This window comes from Vicia villosa, linkage group LG1 (genome assembly GCF_029867415.1).
Source record: "Vicia villosa cultivar HV-30 ecotype Madison, WI linkage group LG1, Vvil1.0, whole genome shotgun sequence".
NCBI lineage: Eukaryota > Viridiplantae > Streptophyta > Magnoliopsida > Fabales > Fabaceae > Vicia > Vicia villosa.
The window spans coordinates 78,534,850-78,550,692 of NC_081180.1; the positions used below are offsets into that span (position 1 = coordinate 78,534,850).

A 15,843-nucleotide genomic window follows, 5' to 3' on the forward strand; every position below is an offset into this window, starting at 1 on the left:
TTTTATTCGATATATCGACGAATTACAATCCTTTATGTATTTGACTAAAATTTGTAGTTTTAAATTAAATACTTGTGTTGAGATGAATATTGTGATTATCGATATTATCTTTTTTTTTTTATTTGTTTTGTGGGTAGCCTTAAGGTGTGAATCCTAGTGAATTTTGATATTGTATATATGTTGCTATGAAGGTGATAATCTCGTTGCTAAGATTGTGTTGTGAGCCTTTGGCTAAAGTTGAACGGTGTGATTGTTGATATGTGACCGTTGTTGTATTATTGTTATTTCGTTGTCGAATCGTGGTCGTTGTATGTTGCCGCATAGCATAGCATAACATAAAGTTGAACGGTGTGATGTTGATATGTGACCGTGTTGAAGGCTTTGCCTTATGCCTCGGAATTACTGGCAATGTTCTAAGTTGGGAGTTTTACTCTAATGGTACCACATGCATATGCATAATTGAGTCGCATTCGAGTCGTTGTTAGTTGTTGTTGGTTCAAGTTGTTGTCTATGCATTGTGATGCTTATGTGTTGATTTGTTGAAGATGTCGATGTGTTGATATCAAGACTATTCTTTGATGATGATCTTTGTGTTGTTTATGTTGATGTTGTATGAAGCAGTGATTCATTTATATTCCTTACCTAATATATGATTTATCATAATCCTATTTATATAGTTTGATATCTCACCCTTTCTGTTTGAATGTTGCCTCCACGTGGGTAACTTGCAGGTAATCCAGATGAGTAGCTGTTTCCGCTTATAGTTGAGTTTTGGGTGTCATTACTCTGATACGTAGCACTTGGGGGGAAATGAACACTTTCTTGACGTTGTGATTTGCTTATTGAACCTTATGATGTATTTGAGGATTTGTTTGTATTGTTTCTTTTTATGATTCAAAAGATGTTATGTCTTAATTGTTGAATCATTGTGAATCTGTTGCATGTTGAACCTAAGTTTGGGTTATGCTATGAATACTATGTTATTCAAAAGTTGAGATATATGTTATGAGTTTTGTTCACTCCAATCCTGATAGTGGTATGTATTAGTTTAAAAAGCATGGCAGGTTTATGTTTATGTTGAATGTGTGACATCCTGATTCTGTTGAGAATTTTTATACTCTGATATTTTCTACTTAAATGCTTGGGGTAGATTTGGGGTGTTACATTAGTGGTATCAGAGCAGGTCGGTCTTGTCCGGCCAAGTGTCGAGTCGTAGTGTAGTATAACAATCGTGTATTGTTGTTTGTGCTAAATTGTTTTTGTGTTGTAGTGACGCTATGGCTGGGAGGAATGATGTTGCGATAGCTGCTGCTTTGGAAGCGATGGCTCAGGCTATGCAGAACCAACCGAATGCTGACGAGAATGCTGGATCTCGTAGTTTGGCGACTTTCCAAAGGGAGAATCCGCCGGTGTTCAAGGGTACGCATGACCCTGATGGTGCTCTTGATTGGTTAAAGGAGCTCGAGCGAGTCTTCCGTGTTATGGATTGCACTCCTGCTCAGAAGGTCAGATATGGTACTCATATGCTGGCTAAGGAAGCTGATGATTGGTGGTTGGAGACGCTTGCTAGGTTGGAGTTTTCAGGTGAGGAAGTCACTTGGAATGTGTTTCGTAGGGAATTTTTGAGGAAGTATTATCCTGAAGATGTTCGGGGTAAGAAAGAGATAGAATTCCTAGAGTTGACGCAAGGGAACAAGTCTGTGACCGAGTATGCTGCCAAGTTCACTGAGTTGATTAAGTTCTATCCTCACTTTGATGGCGAAGGTGCTGAATTTTCTAAGTGCATCAAGTTTCAGAATGGGTTACGCTCGGAGATCAAGAAGGCTGTTGGGTACCAAAAGATCCGTTTGTTTTCTGATTTGGTTGACAGTTGTAGGATCTTTGAGGAAGATAGTAATGCTCATCACAAGATGGTTAGTGATAGAAGGGGCAAGAATCAACAAAGCCGTGGGAAACCGTATGATGCTGGTAAAGGGAAACAAAGAGTTACTCATGGTCAGAGGTCTAGTGGGGGAGATGCTCCTGCTAGGATTGTATGTTTCAAATGTGGTCAACCTGGTCATAAGAGCAATGCTTGTACTACTGATGCGAGGAAGTGTTTCAGATGTGGTAAGATGGGACATGCAATGTCTGATTGCAAGCATAAGGACATGGTATGTTTCACGTGTGGCGAAGAGGGACACATTGGTAGCCAGTGTCCAAAGAAGAAGGCACAATCTGGTGGAAAAGTGTTTGCTTTAGCTGGGACTCATACAACTAGTGGAGACCGACTCATCAGAGGTACATGTTTCATTAATAGTACTCCTTTAATCACTATTATTGATACTGGTGCTACTCATTGTTTTATTGCTTCTGATTGTGTTGAAAGATTGGGTCTTATGTTGTCTTCCATGAATGGAGAGATGGCTGTCGATCTTCCAGCTAAGGGATCGGTGACTACTTCTCTGATGTGTTCAAAGTGTCCTTTGTCGATCTTCGACAAAGACTTTGTTGTTGACTTGATTTGTTTGCCGTTGAGTGGATTAGATGTGATCTTAGGTATGAATTGGTTAGAGTATAACTATGTTCATATCAACTGTTTTAACAAGTCCTTGAGGTTTTCTTCTCCTGAGGAAGAAGGAGTTGGTTTGTTGACTGGTAAGCAGTTGAGGCAATTGATGCAAGACGAAGCACAAATGTTCTCGTTGATGGCGTCATTGTCTTTTGAGAATCAAGTTAGAATCGACGAGTTAAAGGTGGTGCGAGAATTTCCTGATGTGTTTCCTGATGAAATTCCTGATGTACCTCCAGAAAGAGAAGTTGAGTTTGCGATTGATCTTGTACCTGGTACCAGACCTGTTTCTATGGCACCGTACAGGATGTCTGCATCTGAGTTATCTGAATTGAAGAAGCAATTAGAAGAGTTGCTTGAGAAAAAGTTTGTAAGGCCAAGTGTATCGCCGTGGGGAGCGCCCGTGTTGTTAGTAAAGAAGAAAGATGGAAGTATGAGACTTTGTGTTGATTATCGGCAATTGAATAAAGTAACGATAAAGAACAAGTATCCACTTCCAAGAATTGATGACTTGATGGATCAATTGGTGGGTGCTAGTGTGTTTTCTAAAATTGATTTGAGGTCCGGATATCACCAAATTAGAATAAAAGAAGATGATATTCAGAAGACCGCGTTCAGGACTCGGTATGGACACTACGAGTATTCGGTGATGCCCTTCGGTGTTACTAATGCGCCGGGAGTATTCATGGAGTACATGAACCGTATTTTTCATACTTACTTGGATCAGTTTGTAGTGGTATTCATTGATGACATTCTGATTTACTCTAAATCTGAAGAAGAGCATGAAGAGCATCTGAGGATTGTGTTGCAAGTTCTGAAAGAGAAGCAGTTGTATGCCAAGTTGTCTAAGTGTGAATTCTGGTTGCATGAAGTTAGTTTCCTTGGTCATGTCATTTCTGGTCATGGCATTGCCGTGGATCCTTCTAAAGTTGATGCTATGTTACAATGGGAAGCTCCGAAATCAGCTACTAAGATTAGAAGCTTCTTGGGCTTAGTCGGTTACTATAGACGGTTTATCGAAGGATTCTCTAAATTGGCACTTCCGTTGACAAGATTGACTTGCAAGGGAAAAGCTTTTGTGTGGGATATTCGATGCGAAGAAAGTTTCAATGAGTTGAAGAAGAGGTTGACGTCGGCTCCGGTTTTGACTTTGCCTAATCCGGGAGAGCCTTTTGTTGTGTATTGTGATGCTTGTCTGATGGGGTTAGGTGGTGTGCTTATGCAGAATGGTAAAGTGGTTGCTTATGCGTCTAGGCAGTTGAGGACTCATGAAAAGAATTATCCTACGCATGATCTAGAGTTGGCTGCAGTGGTATTTGTGTTGAAAATTTGGAGACATTATCTTTATGGTTCTAAATTTGAAGTGTTTAGTGACCATAAGAGTTTAAAGTACCTTTTTGATCAGAAAGAGTTGAATATGAGGCAGCGAAGGTGGTTAGAATTATTGAAGGATTATGATTTCGGTTTGAACTATCATCTCGGAAAAGCTAATATTCTGGCCGATGCTTTAAGCCGAAAGACCTTGCATATGTCGGCTATGATGGCTAAGGAGTTGGATTTGATTGAGCAGTTCCGAGATTTGAGCTTAGTTTGTGAAGTGACACCGCATAGTGTTATGTTGGGAATGTTAAAGATTAACAATGACTTTCTCGACAATATCAAAGAGGCTCAGAAGCTAGATGTGAAGTTGGTGGATTTGATGGTAGGAACCGATCGAATTGAGAAGGATGATTTCAAGTTAGATGCGCATGGTGTGTTGAGATTCCGAGATCGTATTTGTATTCCTGATGATGAAGAGATTAAGAAAGTGATTCTTGAAGAGAGTCATAGAAGTAGTTTGAGTATTCATCCAGGAGCTACAAAGATGTATCAAGACTTGAAGAGTTTGTTTTGGTGGCCTGGAATGAAACATGATGTGGCACAGTTTGTGTATGCTTGTTTGACTTGTCAGAAGTCAAAAATCGAGCATCAGAAGCCTGCAGGGTTGATGCAACCGTTAGAAGTTCCAGAATGGAAATGGGATAGCATTTCAATGGACTTTGTGACGGGATTACCTAATACCTTGAGAGGATTTGATTCGATTTGGGTGATTGTTGATAGGCTTACAAAGTCGGCACACTTTATACCTATTAACATCACATTCCCGATTGCGAAGTTAGCAGAGATATATGTCAAGGTGATTGTAAAGTTGCATGGTGTTCCTTTGTGTATTGTGTCGGATAGAGATCCGAGGTTTACTTCCGATTTCTGGAAGAGTTTGCAAGAGGCGTTGGGTTATAAGTTGAGGTTGAGTACGGCGTATCATCCACAGACAGATGGTCAGACCGAGAGGACTATTCAATCATTAGAGGATTTGTTGAGAGCATGTGTTCTTGAGCAGGGAGGTTCATGGGATACTTATCTTCCGTTGATTGAGTTCACTTACAATAACAGTTACCATTCTAGTATTGGGATGGCACCTTTTGAGGCGTTGTATGGTAGGAGGTGTAGGACTCCATTGTGTTGGCATGAATCGGGTGAGAGTGTGGTACTTGGACCCGAGATTGTTAGGGAGACTACTAAGAAAGTGAAGCTTATTCAAGATAAGATGAAAGCTTCTCAAAGTAGGCAGAAAAGTTACCATGACAAGAGAAGGAAAGATTTGGAATTCCAAGCTGGTGATCATGTATTTTTGAGGGTCACACCTGTGACTGGTGTTGGGCGAGCTCTGAAGTCTAAAAAGCTCACTCCTCGTTTTATTGGTCCGTATCAGATATCAGATCGAGTTGGGAAAGTTGCTTACCGTGTGGCGTTACCGCCAAATCTTGCTAATTTGCACGATGTGTTTCATGTGTCACAACTCCAAAAGTATGTTTCCGATCCGTCTCATGTGATTCAGATGGACGATGTGCAAGTGCGTGATAATCTCACAGTGGAGACGATGCCTGTGCGAATTGTGGATCGTGAGATGAAGATTCTAAGAGGTAAAGAGATTACATTGGTGAAAGTTGTCTGGTTAGGAGCTGCTGGTGAAAGCTTGACATGGGAATTAGAGAGCAAGATGCGAGATTCCTATCCCGGGTTATTTGAATCAGGTAAATTTCTATTTTCGAGGACGAAAATATTCTAGTAGGGGAGAGTTGTAACGCCCGGAAAAATAATTATTTTCTTAATTTAGACATTTGTGATGTTTTCTGAAATTTTTGCGTTTTGGGGCGTTTTAGTCGGTATTAGTTCGGGATAGCGGATCAATATTTAATCGGAGATTTTAACATTTTTAGTATTAGAAATATTAATGAGTTAATATTTAGCGTTTTGGGAATTTTCTGAGTAATTAAGTTTAGACCGGAAATGTGAGACACTGAGTAATAAGTCGGTATATTAAAATAATCGAATTTTATTTTAATGAAGTTTTAGTGGAAGTATTATTTTTATATTAAGTGTGGAAATAATATTGGGCTTAATTAATGACATCTCTAAGTACTAAGGGGTATATTTTGTTAGACCCATTTATGTATTAAATGATTAATATAGTCTATTTTTTAAAAATAGAAGTAGTGTTGTCTTTAAGAGAGAAGAAGAGAAAAACCGAGGAAAGAAGAGGAGAGAAAGAAAAGAGGGGTTAGGGTTTGAAGAGGAGACCCAAAGTGTTGCTCTAAAGTGTCATTCTTCTCCATTTTTTCAATTGAAACTTCTTAAGCTGCACTCAATCCAAGGTAAGGGGGATTCTTTCTACCTAAATAGGAATTTGATGGATTTTATGTGGATTTAGGGTATAAATTAGTCATTGTTCGGTGTTAATTGATTTTCCAGTCTCTGTTGCAATTGTTGTGTGCTATATTTATTTGTGTGTTGTTCCATTTAAACCATGTTAATTTCTTTCCTGCTATGAAACACATATATAATGGAATTGGAAACACCCACTTAAGCCAAATGTGGTTGTTTGTATACTGACATTTTGTTTTTGTTCACACTTATGTTCTATTAATCATTCTCATGTTTTTCTACAATTACTTAATGTAATATATACATAATATATAATGAATATTTTACTTTACTGTTATTGCAGCAAAAACCAAAGCTTGTGTTGTTTTTATTCTCATACTTTTATTTTATATATATATAACAAGTAGTATGGGAAATGAAAAACACCACACTTAGACCATAGGAATTTGTTTTCCCCATGCTACTCTGCGGTGACCATGTTTAATTTGTTGTTCTGTTAATTGTGTCCTGTTTCATTCCATATTTTTATATTATTATTTGAGAAGTATATAATGGTAGGATATTAATAGAAATGAAACATAAATATTAGATGATGTATAATGGTATAGATAATAGAAACAATAGAGAAATGAATTGTGAACAGCAACTTTAGTGGAGGAATAAAATGCCTTGAAAATAGTAGTATGCTAGAATTGGAAATAAAATAGTGATTTAAATTAATATAGTGGGATAGTAATTGGGGATTAAATTAATAGTTGTGATAAATTGTTAGTAGCAAGATGTTGAAAAAGTTGGAAATTGTTCCGTTTGGTCGAATTAGCCGAATTAAGCGGTATAATTAGTTGTTCGGAATTTAATGAAAATTTATATGGTAATTAGGTTTAATTAGTAGATAAGTGTGGTTAATTTATTTTGTTGAAAACATGTTGGATAATAGTTAATATCATATTTAGTTAATTGAGATAATACTTAGGAGTTGGTTGTTTTATTCGATATATCGACGAATTACAATCCTTTATGTATTTGACTAAAATTTGTAGTTTTAAATTAAATACTTGTGTTGAGATGAATATTGTGATTATCGATATTATCTTTTTTTTTGTATTTGTTTTGTGGGTATCCTTAAGGTGTGAATCCTAGTGAATTTTGATATTGTATATATGTTGCTATGAAGGTGATAATCTCGTTGCTAAGATTGTGTTGTGAGCCTTTGGCTAAAGTTGAACGGTGTGATTGTTGATATGTGACCGTTGTTGTATTATTGTTATTTCGTTGTCGAATCGTGGTCGTTGTATGTTGCCGCATAGCATAGCATAACATAAAGTTGAACGGTGTGATGTTGATATGTGACCGTGTTGAAGGCTTTGCCTTATGCCTCGGAATTACTGGCAATGTTCTAAGTTGGGAGTTTTACTCCAATGGTACCACATGCATATGCATAATTGAGTCGCATTCGAGTCGTTGTTAGTTGTTGTTGGTTCAAGTTGTTGTCTATGCATTGTGATGCTTATGTGTTGATTTGTTGAAGATGTCGATGTGTTGATATCAAGACTATTCTTTGATGATGATCTTTGTGTTGTTTATGTTGATGTTGTATGAAGCAGTGATTCATTTATATTCCTTACCTAATATATGATTTATCATAATCCTATTTATATAGTTTGATATCTCACCCTTTCTGTTTGAATGTTGCCTCCACGTGGGTAACGTGCAGGTAATCCAGATGAGTAGCTGTTTCCGCTTATAGTTGAGTTTTGAGTGTCATTGCTCTGATACGTAGCACTTGGGGGGAAATGAACACTTTCTTGACGTTGTTATTTGCTTATTGAACCTTATGATGTATTTGAGGATTTGTTTGTATTGTTTCTTTTTATGATTCAAAAGATGTTATGTCTTAATTGTTGAATCATTGTGAATCTGTTGCATGTTGAACCTAAGTTTGGGTTATGCTATGAATACTATATTATTCAAAAGTTGAGATATATGTTATGAGTTTTGTTCACTCCAATCCTGATAGTGGTATGTATTAGTTTAAAAAGCATGACAGGTTTATGTTTATGTTGAATGTGTGACATCCTGATTCTGTTGAGAATTTTTATACTCTGATATTTTCCGCTTAAATGCTTGGGGTAGATTTGGGGTGTTACAACGGTGAGACGCGCCGTGTGATGACATTGCACTATATTCTGGATGACTGGCTACCTATTCGACCATCACTGTTTGCTATCTTCTGTAACGCGTCATGCGGCAGTTCGGCTACTGTTAGACGATACCTTTCCACCTTTCTGTCTCCGCTTCTATCGCGAGTAAGGGTGGAAATAGGCTGGGCCGAGCTAGGCTTTGCCACGCCTGAGCCTGGCCTGTCAAAAAAACTGAAGCCTAAGCCTGGCCTGTGGCCTGCCGTAGGCTTATTTTTTAGGTCTGAGCCTGGCCTTTTCGAAGGCCTGGTTAGCCTGTTAGCCTACATAAAAGCCTATTTATTTTAGACATATGTAAATAACCAATTAAAATAATGTTTAAATAGACTAACTTATTTTAAATTATCTATTAGCATAAGTTCTAGGACACTATTTGTTTAAGAAAACTTATGAAAACAATTTTCATAAGGTGTTTTCATCTTATTTTCACAAGTTCTTTAAGATAACCATGTTTTATTTATGTATTTTAATTCAAAGTACAAAACATAACATAATGATCATAAAAAAAGTATTCATATTTATTTAAATAGGCCGGCCTGATAGGCTTAAAAGGCTTTTTTTAGGGCCTGAGGCCTAGCCTTTTTAACTAAATAGGCTTATAAAAAAGCCTAAGCCTTTTCTATTTAAAAATAATGTGTGGCCTGGCCTGAGCCTATATAGGCTAGCCTGTAGGCCCCTGTTATAGGTCTGGCCTATTTCCACCCCTAATCGCGATGACCCGTCAACAAATAGACGAGGCCTTTGCAGACTATGAGCATCACATGATTCTGGACGAGGCTCGGGAGACCAGAGAAGAGATAAACTAGAGTTGCGCCAATGGGTACATCACTTTTTTCTTCACCATGTCACACCCTACATGATCCCCACTGCAGCGGGATCATCGTCTAGACCAGCTCATCAGGAGATATTACAGAATCATCAGTCTCAATTGGACCATACTGAGGATGTGCTTCCTTGCTGTCGTTAGATACTTGAGATCGCGCGGGCAGACGTTGATAGTGGTTTCTTCCTTGAGTGGTTTGGTCATAGGCGTATACTGGATGATATCATGAGGATGGCATAGAGGACTTTTTTGTACCGTAGACATCGTGCCAAGACAAGTGGGGGTAGTTGACAGTGGAGGTAGAGTACCCGAAAGACGAGGTGGTGGATGCAGAGGGGGCGCCAGAGGCAGAGGAGAGGATGAGGCTGTTTTCCAGCACACACAATAGCGATCATGCTTATTATTTTGATGTCTGTATTTTTATTACATTGGTGTATTTATTCTGATTCTGTATATGACTCTATTTGGATGATTTATACGATGTATTCTTTTAGTGTATTATATACCATTGAATTTACATTACATTACTTTGATGTACTATATTTTGATTTAATTTTATTATTCTGTTGTTGCACCAAAAAAATTGGAGTTTTTGGATGTAATGTAGTTGATTTAAGATATAACTGAATGTTCCGTAGGTACATCTACGTAACATGATGTTTTTAAGACATTCCGTAGATATATCTGGAATATTCCTTGAACTGAATTAATTTGAATTTTCCCAAATTTTACAATGCTTCTGTAGATAAACCTCCGAAAAAAAAGTCAAATTTTGAAAAGAAAAAAAATTTCTTCCTAATGTATATCTCCGGAAGCGGGGCCTTAATATAATTGCGGCAGGTAGGGGTGTGCAAAATATCCGATTTTGATGTCCAAATCTAAAACCAAACCAAAACCACTTTTAAATATCCGAATATAATTGAATGGTTATTAACTGGTTTAGTTATTAATGGTTTGGTTATCCATTCATATAATCCGGATATAATTAAATGATTATTAACCGGTTAAATTATTTTGAATTCGGTTATAATCCGGTTATTATCCAAATCCAAATATTTTAATTCTCAAAATATTAATTTTTTTTTTGAAAAAAAATATTTTTGGAAAAAATAATTTTTAAAACTGAATTTTTTTAAAAAACCGGTTATATAATCATAACCAAATTTATAACCAGTTTTGATTAAAATGTGGTTATGGTTATAAATCCAAACCATTTAAATGGTTTTAAAATGATTATGATTTGGTTTTTGAAAATAACCAACCGTGCACACCCCTGGCGGCAGGTGCCTAATAGTTATAAGGGGTATATTGAGAGTATTTTCTAAATAATTCACACGTTCTGTTTACCAATAGGCCCATAAATCGTTTTCTGGGCTGGGCTCAAACACCCACTTTCCTGACCCAATTCCCTTTCTTCTTCCCAACCATCGCCGCGACGTTGTACATGCCTGAGAAACTACACACAAAACCTTTTGCCGCCCTCTCTCCGAACTCTTACTCCGATCACAATGCATACAGAAAACGGAGTTGAAGTGAAAACAGTATTCATCGGAGCAGGATGCAACCGAATAGTCAACAACGTTTCATGGGGTGCTTCTGGTTTAGTCTCTTTCGGTGCTCAAAACGCCGTTGCCATTTTCTCCCCAAAGGTCCCTTTTTTCCATTCTCCTTTACTTTACTTCCCCAATTTCTATTTTAACTAACCCTTTTTCTTCAATTTTCGCAGAGTGCTCAAATTTTGACCACTCTTCCTGGTCACAAAGCAGTTGTGAATTGCACTCATTGGCTTCCAACTAGTAAATTTCTATTTAAAGGTACAGTCTTTCTCAATATCTACTGAATTTGAATTGTAGAAGTGAATGTTTTTGCAACTGTAGAGTTTTATTTGGATTATTAGGTTATTTGGGGTAACAATCAAATGGATTGGTGTGAAATTGTTAGAAGTACTTGTTTTGATATTAAGAATGTTATGATGAGCATGTTTGGATTGTCTTACTAGCTATGTCCTATGAAAAAAAAAGTGTAGAATCTGTGTCTGAAACCAATAGCTACACTTAAGTTTAATTTCTTCATTTTTTCAAGTTATTACCAGTGTTGACGTGTCAAGGATCGTGTTTCTATACCGGTCTCCGCGCTTCATAGCTTACTAGAGTTCGGGGCTGTATGGATTTATTAGAGCTTATCTCGCATATCTCCCGTCATAAGTTTTGTGACACTACGTATTTTGGAGACTTAATCAAAAAAGCTTATGACATTTTTCAGAAATTTTTTTAAAGTTTTTTTTTATAAATTCTTCAAGATATAGCTAATGAAAACAATTTATAACATATATAATAACAATTTAAATTATTTTATCGTTTGTTATAGAAATAACTTATGCGATTTTATTCATAGGCATTTGTGCTATAAGCTGCAAATAAGCTGTTAATCCAAACAGACTCTTTATCTATTGGCATATGCTTGAGCTTATGGAGATTGCTTATGAATACAACTTATATTTAAAATGTAAACTGTTTTATTTTATTATTTTTTATCATAGAAATAGCTTATACATAAACACATCTATTAAGAGTCTGTTTGGAAAGCACTTGCGAGACAGTTTGAGAGAATTTAAAGAAACAAATTGTAGCTTACATGAACACAATTTAACTTTATTTTATCTTTTATTATTGAAATAGCTTATATATAAACGCTCATATGATAAGCATTTGTGTTATAAATGCTTAATTATGTTTTTTTATCCAAATAGAGTCTTATAGACGTTTATCCAAACGGGACCTAAACATTGATTGATATCCTCCCTTCTTTTTTATACACAGCAAAACAATTGGAGCGGCATTATTTGCTATCTGGAGATGCAGATGGTGCTATTATTCTCTGGGAATTATCCCTTGTTGATGGGAAGGTACATCATGTTGCATTGTTTTTTCTTTGTTTCTAAGTTATGTATTAATAAATAAAATATGTAAAATGTTTGTTAATTTGATAGCTTTTATTTAATGTTTCTTACATATTTCTATTTATTTTTGTAGTGGAGGCAAGTGTCGCAAGTACCTCAATCACACAAGAAAGGGGTAACATGCATTAATGGAATTATGGTTTCTCAAACTGAGGCAATGTTTGCATCTACTTCGTCAGATGGTAGTGTTTGTGTATGGGAACTTGTATTTCCACTGACAAGCAATGGTGAGCCCTAACTTTCAATGACGGTTAATGTTATATTTGTATTTCTACTATCGACATTAATCGAGACTTGCTCCCCCATTCTAGGTGACTGTAAATTATCATGCCTGGAGTCTTTCTCTGTTGGTTCTAAATCTATGGTAGCCCTATCCATGGCAGAACTGCCTGGATGTAATGGTCAAATCGTCCTTGCAATGGGAGGATTGGATAACAAGATTCACCTTTACTGTGGTGGAAGGACAGGAAAGGTATCTTTGTTTCCATAATGATAGTTATAGGTTTCTAGCATTAACTTTTTTGGTTACTCGTAGTTTCCGTTTTGCGAGTGTGTAATATGTTATCTTATACTTTTCTTTTACCTATGAACCCAGTTTGTACATGCGTGTGAACTAAAAGGGCATACAGATTGGATCCGGAGTTTGGATTTCTCACTACCTGTTAGCATCAATGGGGAAGTAAACAATCTTTTTCTGGTAAGTTCATCTCAGGATAAATGTATACGAATTTGGAAGATGGCATTACGTAGCTCGATGCCCAATGGGAATGGCATATACAAGATGGAAGAAACAAGCTTATCATCATATATAGAAGGTCCCGTACTTGTGGCTGGTTCGTCCTCATTTCAAATATCCTTAGAATCTCTTTTAATTGGACACGAGGATTGGGTATATTCAGTAGCGTGGCAACCCCCTTTGATTGCATCCGCGGAAGAAGATGCCTATTATCAACCACAGAGCATTTTATCTGCATCAATGGACAAGACCATGATGATCTGGCAGCCTGAAAAAACTTCTGGTGTATGGATGAATGTGGTCACCGTTGGTGAACTAAGCCACTGTGCTCTGGGGTTCTATGGTGGTCATTGGAGCCCAAATGGAGATTCAATTTTAGCGCATGGATATGGTGGATCTTTTCATCTTTGGAAAAATGTTGGTGATGACAACTGGCTTACACAAAAGGTTCCCTCTGGTCATTTTGCATCAGTGACTGATATAGCATGGGGTAGATCCGGTGATTACATTATATCAGCCAGCCATGACCAGGTATTTAAAAATACATTATGTCCTCAAAAGCTATACTATTTATCATGTCTGTTAATTTATCTTTTGTAATTTTATAATGTTTTCCACTCTTCCTAAATGGTGTCTAGTTAGTGTAAGAAATAAGAACATTGGTTATATAAATTTCGTTTGAAGAAAAAAAATAATGAAATTCAAGTCACTTGTTATCTTGAATTTATCTTGGCTCTAAAATTGATTTTGCTGTGTGCAAATTGCAGACAACTAGAATTTATGCACCATGGAAAGTGGAGACTCCTCTCAAAGATGGAGAACTTTGGTATGAGATTTCTCGCCCTCAGGTTCATGGTCATGATATAAACTGTATGACAGTTGTTCATAGTAAGGGGAATCATCGTTTTGTCGGTGGAGCTGATGAGAAAGTTGCTAGAGTGTTTGAAGCCCCATTATCATTTTTGAAAACATTAAGTAATGCCACTTTGCAGAAGTCTTGTTATTCTGAGGATGACTTGACAAACGTTCAGATTTTGGGTGCAAATATGTCAGCTCTTGGACTGTCACAAAAACCTATTTATGTTCAAGGTCAGTTATTTAGTTTATTTTGATACTTTTGGTGATGTGATATACATAACAGGACTTCCAATATCATAGTCATGGAAGGGCTAGCATACTAAATCCCGTGTTTTATTTTCCTATGTTAAAATTTGATTAACTTTCTAAACAATTATGTTATGTATATTGGTCTCTTAAAAGTTTGTAACTTTATGGATTATTCTACATTGCAGCTGTACATGAGACACCTGATAAAAATGGGGTTGATGGTCTCGACACATTTGAAACTGTGCCTGACGCAGTTCCAACTGTGTTTACTGAACCTCCAATTGAAGATCAACTGGCGTGGCACACACTCTGGCCTGAATCACATAAACTCTATGGCCATGGAAATGAGCTATTTTCTTTATGCTGTGATCATAAGGGCGAGCTTGTTGCTTCTTCATGTAAGGTATGCACTGTTAATCTAACTATTCACCTGTATAGTTAGAGAGAAGGTGTCTTAAAAATCTCATCATGACTTGCTGCTGTTTGTCTTATTTCTTCTTTCTTCATTCCAATTTTGAATGCTTCTTTTTCCAACATTGGATATACATTATTAACTTCAAGCAACTTGGGTTAGATCGTTTTGGTTGCCAGTATCACTGCTGTTATACACTTTACTGCTATATCGCAGATATTTCTACATTATTTGGCAATTATGAAATGAATAATTTATGCATTGCAGGCCCAATCTACTGCTGTGGCGGAGGTATGGCTTTGGCAGGTTGGTTCATGGAAAGCAGTTGGTCGCTTGCAATCTCACAGTTTAACAGTAACACAGATGGAATTCTCACACGATGACCACTTTCTTTTGACTGTCTCAAGGGATCGTCAGTTCTCCATTTTTACAATCACAAGAACAGGTAGATAGTTATCATTTTTCTCAGGATGCAAGCATATGCATCTGCATTACAATTATTATCTGTCTTTTTGCGATTCAATAAAATACTAATCGCTCAATTGTGGTTTGTAGGAAGCGGTGAAATCAGTTATAGTCTTCTCACAAGGCAGGAAGGACACAAGCGGATTATCTGGTCATGTTCTTGGAACCCACACGGCCATGAATTTGCAACAGGTTCACGTGACAAAACAGTGAAAATCTGGGCCGTAGAAAAGGAATCATCATCAGTAAAGCAGCTGATGACTTTACCTCAATTTACAAGTAGTGTGACAGCATTATCTTGGGCTGGTCTCCCTCATCGAAGAAACAATGGAGTTCTAGCCGTTGGAATGGAAAACGGACAAATAGAATTATGGAATCTGTCCTATAACAGACAAGACAATGCACCGGGTTCCGCCGCCGCTCTTCTTGTTCGTGTTGATCCTTTTAAATGCCATGCCTCTACCGTAAACCGTCTGGCATGGAGAGAAAATGAGGAAGATAACAAGAGTTTGCAACTTGCTTCTTGTGGAGCTGATAATTGTGTAAGAGTGTTCGATGTAACTGTTGAGTAATTAGATTATTCTTTCCCATCTTTTTTGATATATCTATGGATTATTATTATCACATGATTTTGAAACTATTTTTAGGTGATGATACTTGATTATTGTAAAAAATATGATAATAATATTAATGATAATAAATAGATAAAAAAATTAAGAATTAAGAAAGACTAATCTTAAAATATCTGATAATCTTAAAATATCTGACTACCTCTTTACCCACCGATGTATGCTATATTTGGAAAATTCAATCCAAATCTGTCAGCAGTGGGGCACTTTGTTATGTATAAATATAAGAAAACAACAAAACCAAACTTGTTTGCCACT

At 36.8% G+C, this 15,843-nt stretch overlaps 2 protein-coding genes across 2 annotated transcripts; both read left to right on the forward strand.

Moving 5' to 3' along the window:
• Positions 1–949: 949 nt before the first annotated feature.
• On the forward strand, positions 950–5,497 carry LOC131646840 (uncharacterized). The gene is made up of 6 exons (XM_058916795.1): positions 950–2,230; positions 2,369–2,940; positions 3,481–3,692; positions 3,777–3,863; positions 4,122–4,288; positions 5,464–5,497. The coding sequence occupies exons 1-6, from the start codon at positions 1,278–1,280 to the stop codon at positions 5,495–5,497; spliced, it is 2,025 nt and encodes a 674-aa protein (XP_058772778.1). The 5' UTR covers positions 950–1,277.
• A 5,154-nt stretch (positions 5,498–10,651) lies between these two features.
• Positions 10,652–15,607, forward strand: LOC131643054 (elongator complex protein 2). Its single transcript, XM_058913203.1, has 10 exons — positions 10,652–10,926; positions 11,004–11,091; positions 12,097–12,182; positions 12,310–12,463; positions 12,548–12,708; positions 12,832–13,503; positions 13,740–14,061; positions 14,265–14,482; positions 14,759–14,936; positions 15,047–15,607. Exons 1-10 carry the CDS (start codon positions 10,786–10,788, stop codon positions 15,526–15,528), a joined length of 2,502 nt encoding a protein of 833 aa, XP_058769186.1. The 5' UTR covers positions 10,652–10,785; the 3' UTR covers positions 15,529–15,607.
• The last annotated feature ends 236 nt before the right edge of the window (positions 15,608–15,843 follow it).

What these genes read in the sequence shown, in the direction of transcription:
- LOC131646840 (XM_058916795.1), top strand. Translation starts at nt 1,278, where the DNA reads ATGGCTGGGAGGAATGATGTTGCGATAGCTGCTGCTTTGGAAGCGATG. An exon ending in GCACAATCTGGTGGAAAAGT is followed by an intron (nt 2,231 to 2,368) that starts GTTTGCTTTAGC and finishes TTGTGTTGAAAG; the next exon opens with ATTGGGTCTTATGTTGTCTT. An exon ending in AGAGGTTGACGTCGGCTCCG is followed by an intron (nt 3,693 to 3,776) that starts GTTTTGACTTTG and finishes GTGCTTATGCAG; the next exon opens with AATGGTAAAGTGGTTGCTTA.
- LOC131643054 (XM_058913203.1), top strand. Translation starts at nt 10,786, where the DNA reads ATGCATACAGAAAACGGAGTTGAAGTGAAAACAGTATTCATCGGAGCA. An exon ending in TAGTAAATTTCTATTTAAAG is followed by an intron (nt 11,092 to 12,096) that starts GTACAGTCTTTC and finishes TTTTATACACAG; the next exon opens with CAAAACAATTGGAGCGGCAT. An exon ending in ATTTCCACTGACAAGCAATG is followed by an intron (nt 12,464 to 12,547) that starts GTGAGCCCTAAC and finishes CCCCCATTCTAG; the next exon opens with GTGACTGTAAATTATCATGC.